An 8383-nucleotide genomic window follows, 5' to 3' on the forward strand; every position below is an offset into this window, starting at 1 on the left:
CCTACTGGAAGCATTCATCGCCTCTTGAAGTTGAGTGTACTCCCTGGTGCAGTAGGAGAGCAAGAAATCGTGTTCAGGCACAAATATATATATATATATATATATATATATATATATATATATATATATATTATTTAGGGGGGGCCAAAAAAGGCCATCTTTATATATATTTGTGTGTCTGTGTGACTGTCCCTGGCTTATACGTTGCTCCGCTCTCGCCTTGTTCTGTAAGGGGACCTCAAGAATTTTATCAATTGGAACAAGCAAACTTTCCGGTTTTGCTACAATGGTCGCAGGAAAAGGGGAAAACCAGCGACTCTTGCCGGTGCATTTTTGTCGAAAGAGGCAGTTTGAGAAATCTGCATGGCACCTTTCGACACTAGGTAAGCATTTTGTCTGCATGGGAGAACTTTTGCTGCAGCTTCGTTTTCCTGTGCATGCCATCAACTTCCCCTAAAACAAACCATTGAAGCAGGTAGGATGCCATTTTCCCAACTGCTGATAAAAGATCCGGTCGACCAAATTGTCAAAGGATTAAGAAAGTGTTTCCATTATAAGATCAAGTTAGCGAGTTGGCTATACAGATATGATTAAGAAATACTCAAAGCATACGGAAATGGATGTGAGAAGGTATGCTGTGTCCATTGATATAGAAGCATCAAAACGTGAAGTTCGCTTTCAAAGCCAGCTACCCAACCTTTTAATAAATAAATCTACTGCATATGTCCGTGTCATTATTCTGTCAAAGATAAGCATTAATTTCAGACATGTTTTGTCGCTTGTTTTTCCCCCATCGAAGAGGGTAGGGGTTTGGAATCTTTTTACGGACATTTTATGCTTAATCTTTTAACAGAGCAGGATCGTGTTTCTAGTATTTTGCAATTAACGGCATGAGTTTAGTAGGCATCGTATAAGGTAGGAGTTCAATGAAAATTTTTGAATCTTTTTGTTACTTTGCCAAAACTTCGGCACTTTGTTGCAATAGTTATTTAATGCCTGCTCCCTATGTCAGGCATGCCTGACAAAGTGAGGGTACAGGATACAGCCTGAAACGACGGGTTCATATTTTGTACTTCAGCAATCTATATTCCATGAATATAAACAATCAATATATACCTCTCTGTTTAAAATTTTATAGTATAGTCAATATATATATATATATAATATACACGACCATGCTGTAATTTCAAGTATTTCAAAAGTACTGTTTCATACATACATGTTGTCGACGCTCGCATTCATGTGACATAGAAAGGCAAATATACTTGCAACTCACATGTTAATGTCAAGCAAATCATTTGAATGTGAAAATAAGCGAGAATGTAGAATTGGTGATATATATATATATAACACTATATTATAGAATAAGACAATTTTTTTTAAAAGTGAAATGTAGTGAGATATAAAAATAAAGTTGCCATATTTATTCCAACTTTCTTCCCCTAAGGAGTGTCATACAAGGTAAAATGCATGGCGAGGTTCATTTATCCTCGAAACAAGGGTAGACAATCTAACGGGTAATTAAGGTACGGCCTTATCCTCATAAACACTATTAAGCGTGGAGCAAGAAGTCTTATATGATCAGTCAACAATTTAGTTGATGGTTTGGATTAAAGTAGTTCAAAAATGTAAGAGGGCCGAGAACTGGTTCAAAAATGCTCATTCCTTTTAAGATATTGGATCTGCTTTTGGTATCTGGCTATGTCTTTGCAATGCTTCAATTTACATATCGGTTTTGTTTTTTTGCATATAAGAGGCTGGCTGTCTACCAGTTCTCGGTCCATTACACCAACCTCTTTGAAAATTAACTAACTGCTCTAGGACGTTTGAGTATCAGTGATGTCCATTAAAATCGGACTTAAAATGATGCGCATGTCCATCAAACAGCCATGAGCCGCCTACTTCACCAACTCTTTTTGATACCTTTGACCACCATGTCTTGTAAAAAGTAAGACCATGGAAAAGCTTAGGATGCGGTAGGTTTGAGATTCTCAATAGTTCTTGTTTTAGATCGAACAGCTACAAAAGACATTCAGTTTGACGAAAACTTATTGACAAAACCTAGTTTGGCAAGAGGAAGTGAAAAACCTGACATTCGTTAGATTATGCACAAAAACCAAGTTTTTGGAAAACTGGATTAGATGATGGTATCATCCAATTGTCTACTAAGTATTTTTGCTTTAATAAAAATTTTGAAGTATTGATTAGTTAATTTTATAAAATTTTGAAATATTAATTAGTCAAATCATAAATAAAAAAAAGTTAATTTTACACTGAAAAGTTTTTTTTTTTTTTAACTCCAAACCGGACATGACAGGGTGTAGGAATTGCGGTGGATTAATAACTGACGAGAGGACAATAATACCAATTTAATCAGTTTACGAAAATACCTTCACCTTTTGGTCGTATGACATTACGTTGTTGGATGTAATGACAGTTGTAAATGTAAGTATATGCACACATGAGCATGATTTTGTTTTTTTATTTTTTAATGCCATCTTTTATTATGATTGAAATGGAAAAAAGTCGTGGGAAAGAGTGACGTTAAAACTTAAACCTTACCACAATAACATCAGCATAAATGGAGAGAGAGTGGGAGGTTGCAATTTAGCTTATAAGCTATTAAACACGCCATTGTCTGTAGATGAACCCATGGGCGGACTTTGTTTTTAGGAGTTTAGAGTTTAGCATTGAAAATTGGATGGTCTTATGGTATATTCTTTTAAGTCGAGTCGAGTGTATAACACTCGAGGATAGTTTTATGATACATTCTTTAAGTCGTCAAGGATGGTCGAGTGTATAACACTCGAGGATAGTTTTATGATACATTCTTTAAGTCGTGTATAATAGTCGTGTATAATGCTCAAGGATGGTCCTATGATACATTCTTTAAGTCGAAGTGTATAACACTCAAAAGGACGGGCTGCCAAGAATCCTCTATGACTGAACATATTACTCATAAATTATATAGACTAAGTAAATGTGAAAACTCATATTGTTAATTATGAGTTGCCTGATTAAAATTAATAGTTTATGCAACGTAACATATAACATTATATATATATATATATAGTTTTCCTATGCTGTCAAAAGTTTTCTCATTGTTTTACATAAGAGAGAAATTTCCCCAAAAAATAAAGTCTTAGAAACTAAAACATAATTTTGTGTACGGAAAATTTTTAATCATTTTACTTGGTAATGTGCCACTCTTTTTTTTTTTCTTTGGGTTTCCCCATACCACATAAACGCATAATTTTGTAATGCTTTTGTTTTTAAAGTCCCATATTCTATCACTTGGGTTTTCTCGTGTCATGTTAACGAAGTGAATTCCTTTTGCTAATATGTTTTCATCCGCTCCGTCCGAAGAAGTGGTTGAACGCCTTCACTGTGAATTGGGGAGCATAAGAAGCCATTAGATTGTAAGGCAGGATCAGAATGCCATTCTTCTTTTCTTCTCACCTCAATCGCGTCTGGCAAGTGCACCTCGAGACAGGTGGTGGTTGGTGAAACAAATAAAGGGTTCGTGCATGAAAGCGACACCCTTTTGGTAATAATCAAAAGGGAGTGTCGCAGCCACTTTATCTTTCTTTTTGTTGATCTTTTTTTACTAATTTCGGCGATAAGAAGACCAGTGGTTGTCTCAAATATCACAGCCATCGATGCTTAAAATTTTTAACCATAAAGAAGTGGAGGGGTCACGACCCAGGATTACCAGCCGTCGGCTCGCCTCGCTCGGGAATTGCCTTTTTTCTTTATTTTAGTAGATAACATGGGTGAAAAATTGCGGGATTTGGAGTCTCTCCTCCGCCTGTCTCATTCTCTTGTGTTTCTTTTCTTAGAGTCAAGAACATTGGTTTCTGCCGAATCTCAGATTACTTGAACGCCATTGTCGTGATTTGAGGAGCTCAATAGAGAGGTTCTTCAATGGCGTTTCACTTCTGCAAGCTCGTTTTGGCACTACCATTTCTCTCTCTCGTCTTCCTCACTCCTTATCTTGATGTTCGGAACCTCACCCATCTGAACTTGGTGGGGTTCCTGACCTTTGTATCGGCTGATAGGTACCATTGAATGATCAACTCCGAACTGAGTGTCACAGAGTTTCTGGCCTCCTTGTTTCATTGACTATTGTGTGAGTGATTGATGAAGAAAATTCTGAAATCTTTCTTGGTGGTTCTGTGTAGAGAAGAGGAGGGTCTTCTGAGAAGTAACTCGTCTCATCCGAGGATTTCGAGACTGAAGATGGGAAGGTGGATGGTTATGAAGGAAGAATTTACTTTCTTGGCCAATAAGGCTCCCTTCAACAGCTGCCACGCTTCTACCATCGTCGAGGTGAAACCTTGTTTCAATCTTTGATGCATCACTTTGGTTAATGGTCTCTTTCTTTAGTTTTGTTAGTTGAAAACTGGTCAGGAACGGAATCCCAAGAACCGCAGATTTTTAGCTATTTTATCATCACTATTGTCATCAACTTTATCCCAATTACCTGGTTCAGGCTTCGTCGTCCATGCTTTTGCTTCGTGATTTCAACATTTGTTACCTTCAAAATACTTCCTGGCATTTGTCATCTGTCTGGTTCTCAATAGTATGCCTTATTATAGTTCTTTCTCGTTTATTTTGTAAGTTCTGTTTTATCCAGTACCCAAGTCAAAGTCATGATTATTGGTATCTTTTCTTTCCGACACGAGTAAAAAGGACTATCTTTCTAGGTGAGGATTTACGAATTTTTCTGCTTGCTGTTCTGGGCATTTGGTATATGGGCGACCGCTTAATGAGTTTTTACTTTTTACAAAGTGGTATTCTTCAAGATTGGAGTCGATAACTTCTGCGGAACTTTGCTTGGTTCTCTGTTACATTCGTAGAAAAGAAATTCAGATTTTTTGCTAACGGATCTTGATGTATTTTGTAGGTAGGAAGAGATCATTTTCTGGTTGCATACTTTGGAGGTAGTGGAGAAGGGCAGCCGGACGTGAAGATATGGTTGCAGAGATATAAGGTGAGCCTTGTGTGTTTTTAAGATATTTGCATTTATCTGCTGTTGTATGAAATGATGAAAGGGGATTGGGATTAAGGGCGTATGCAAGATGATGCAGTGTCCTCCATACCAAGAAATGAGCCTCTTCGCAATTCGAAAAAAGTGCAGTCAGTATTCCATTCTGCGTCTGTTATACGTTTCACATGTTCAATGTTGTTCAATTTCTTTTGTATATGTGGTATCCGTCTAACGGCCCCGGTTTGATAATGGAAACTAAAAGACGCCTTTATTTCAGTCTGTTAACATTGTTGTTTATGTGAAGAGGTCCTTACCGCTCTCAAGAAGCTTATGGGCCGTTCTCACAATTTATTTGCGGGTTCACATAATTTTGTTTGAAAAATCTAAATGAATTCAGACACATTTTTTAGGATGAAGTTTGGAGCTTTCCTGAAGCAGTAGATGAAGAACCAGACGTCCCAATGTGGAATCCAGTTCTTTTCATGCTTCCTTCTAAGGAGGTGCTTCTGTTCTATAAGATTGGTCAGGAGGTCCAGAAGTAAGATATTGCCAATTTTTGAGAAGAAAAGGTTTATTCTTGCATTTAAAATTTTGTTTTGTGCAACAAAAGCAATACGCCATTGTTTGGTTCAGGTTCCTGTTTATAACGTTTATTGGTTTTATCTGGTAATTAAATTTGTGGTGACTTCTATTTTCCTTTTTTTCATTTTAAACTGCAACAAATGTGGTGGTTTCTTCTATTTTCGTTTCGTTGATTCCCCGAATCCCCATTTAGCTACCCAAGGACAAAGTTAAATGATTCTTCTTGTTGCCACAATGAAAAGTAGACGTATCACCCTGGTTGATGAGGCCCGCTTCTGTTATTGTTGCATCTTCTTCACTTGTACATGATCATTTCATCTGCTTTAGTAGCTGAAGCGCCTCCAATTGATGGCTCAACCACTTGTGGGTTAAAGGTGCCTTATTTGGCTTCTCCCTCGTGTACAAATTTATCTTTGCTACGATTTCCTTGATCAATGACAGATGCAAAACAACCCCTGGAACCTGACAATCCTGAAATTCCCACAACCTTGGATCAGTTAGCTCTGGAAGCAGATGTCTGCCCATAGCTAACAATTTCAATTTTTTGAAGAGAAGGCATCAAATAGATAAATTTTTGGCATAAAAAGTTCAGATTCCTTAGCAACAGATGTATAAATGCTCTGTTCCTTGTGGTTTCATGCTTTTCATTTTAATTTGTATAGTTCTGAATCATCACAACAATCCTGAACTTGGAGTTGCTTTCAGGTTTCCTTATCAACTGTTGTTTTGCAGTTTAGGCACCTAACGCTAATTCCTTTATTAGTGGGTTTAGAATTTCAGAAGAATTTGAGATCAGAACCTTATATCCTCGTTGATTAAGGGCAAGATTATTTTACGAACCAATATATGGAAATTGAGGAAAACCTTTTGTGACTGTTCATTTATATCTGAGGACCATACTCATTGAGGTCAAAATGGTTTCAGATGGAGCGGGTTCCTGAAGCGGTCATCTGATAATGGCCTTACCTGGTCTGACAGAGAACAGCTTCCACCGGGTATTCTGGGACCAATCAAGAATAAGGTTATTTAAGAAATTACCATGAAAATGTGCACTCACACAAACACATGTATAAATGATACTTATTACTTAAGGAATCTGCTGCTTAAGAATTCATTCATTGCAGCCTATCTTGTTGGAGAATGGCCATTTGCTTTGTGGATCATCTGTTGAAAGTTGGAACTCTTGGGGTGCATGGATGGAGGTAAATCGAGCTGATTACTTTAATGTGGAGTATAGACTGCAGTCAATATAATCTGTAAGTTCTTCTGCAGATCACGGCAGATTCTGGTCATTCATGGAAAAAATATGGGCCAATATACATCGAAGATGAACCGTTAGGTGTGATTCAGCCTTTTCCATTTTGCACAGCAAATGGAAGTATACGTGTTCTAATGAGGTCATTTGAGACAATAGGAAGAGTTTGCATTTCCGACTCCCATGATGGGGGTGTTACCTGGACTCATGCAAGAACTACTGAACTTGCCAACCCAAACTCAGGTAAGTGACAAGCGAGATTCAATTCAAGTATTCTCCTCGTCTATTGCAGATAATGAGACGCTAGTGGGGATTGTGGTTCCGAAGTAGTATGAGGTTTTATATGAATCAGGTATAGATGGGGTCAAAATGAAAGATGGACGTGTCGTGCTGGTTTATAACACAGTTTCCAGAGGTGTGCTCAAAGTGGCAGTCTCAAAAGATGATGGTGAATCCTGGTCTGATGTCTTGACATTGGAAGACAACTCAGAAATGGAGTTTTCTTATCCGGCAGTTATACAGAGCGCAGATGAACTTGTTCATGTCACCTATACCTACAACAGGACTCAGATAAAGGTATGGACCTTTTGCAGAGAAATGGAAGATGATTAATTTTGTTATTTGCATAGAAATAGAAAGATGATTAATTTGTTAAGTCAAATATGTTTCACAAAAATAATTAGTGAAAATTATATTGTTCTGCCGCAGCATGTTGTCCTTGGTCACAGATGACTCCTTAGCATCCTTAAGAAGCTTAAGAAAGAAGGGCTATTGAATCATACCCTTGTACAAGTTCATGTAAGGTATCACAAGCTGGTTAATAGAGATCAGGATCCACTGCAGCAGATATTGATACAAGATCAGACGCGTAATCAGTTTTCATGTACATTGTTGTATTGAGATCCATTAAAAATTTATCATGAGTTCTTGACAACGTATGTATGTGCTTAGAACTTGTATCCAGATAATTTTCCAAATTTCTTGAAACTGATTATGTACTCATGGCTCATGTATATTTTATTCTCGAGGGCAGAAATAGTGCGCTTCTGTCATATTCTGCAGTATAGAGGCGTCTTCTGCACACCTCCCCAATGAAGCAAAAAAATTGAAATGATTTGCCTGTGTCTTAATCATCTGTGCTTATACACAAACATAGCCTGTTGGAGGTTCATGTGGTTCATTTGTTGACGCCTTTCTCAGGTTGTTCTCATAGGAATGGGAATTGCATGGATGGGGAATGGGAATGGCTCTCCTAAGAAAAGGCATGTCCGAATAGGGCAAGTACTCCGTTGGGGGAGACAGGGAAAGGTTTTCGCTCTAGACATGTTTTCCTATGAAAATCATGAGGCCCACGTGGAAGGATGGGCAATAGCCATTGAGTTTATGATTTCCATACGAAAGTGGGATGAGGAATTTTCTCGTGTTTGAAGCAAACGGCCTCATGGATAAAATCATGGGGCAGGGAACATCCATTGCATCGACTTGGAAACATTTTCCCTGCAAGAAAGGAATGGGGGATGGACCGCACTAGGAAATGGGAATCTTTTTGCACTACG

General features: G+C 37.9%; 1 protein-coding gene across 1 annotated transcript; it reads left to right on the forward strand.

The window, feature by feature from the left end:
• Positions 1 to 3640: 3640 nt before the first annotated feature.
• LOC116261793 (uncharacterized) lies at positions 3641 to 7957 on the forward strand. The gene is made up of 9 exons (XM_031640649.2): positions 3641 to 4058; positions 4182 to 4329; positions 4907 to 4993; positions 5401 to 5528; positions 6497 to 6593; positions 6697 to 6774; positions 6845 to 7070; positions 7180 to 7403; positions 7536 to 7957. The coding sequence occupies exons 1-9, from the start codon at positions 3925 to 3927 to the stop codon at positions 7557 to 7559; spliced, it is 1146 nt and encodes a 381-aa protein (XP_031496509.1). The 5' UTR covers positions 3641 to 3924; the 3' UTR covers positions 7560 to 7957.
• The last annotated feature ends 426 nt before the right edge of the window (positions 7958 to 8383 follow it).

The sequence above is a fragment of the Nymphaea colorata genome, chromosome 10 (assembly GCF_008831285.2).
Source record: "Nymphaea colorata isolate Beijing-Zhang1983 chromosome 10, ASM883128v2, whole genome shotgun sequence".
Classification (NCBI taxonomy): Eukaryota; Viridiplantae; Streptophyta; class Magnoliopsida; order Nymphaeales; family Nymphaeaceae; genus Nymphaea; species Nymphaea colorata.

What these genes read in the sequence shown, in the direction of transcription:
- LOC116261793 (XM_031640649.2), top strand. Translation starts at nt 3,925, where the DNA reads ATGGCGTTTCACTTCTGCAAGCTCGTTTTGGCACTACCATTTCTCTCT. An exon ending in ACCTTTGTATCGGCTGATAG is followed by an intron (nt 4,059 to 4,181) that starts GTACCATTGAAT and finishes GGTTCTGTGTAG; the next exon opens with AGAAGAGGAGGGTCTTCTGA. An exon ending in ATTGGTCAGGAGGTCCAGAA is followed by an intron (nt 5,529 to 6,496) that starts GTAAGATATTGC and finishes AAATGGTTTCAG; the next exon opens with ATGGAGCGGGTTCCTGAAGC.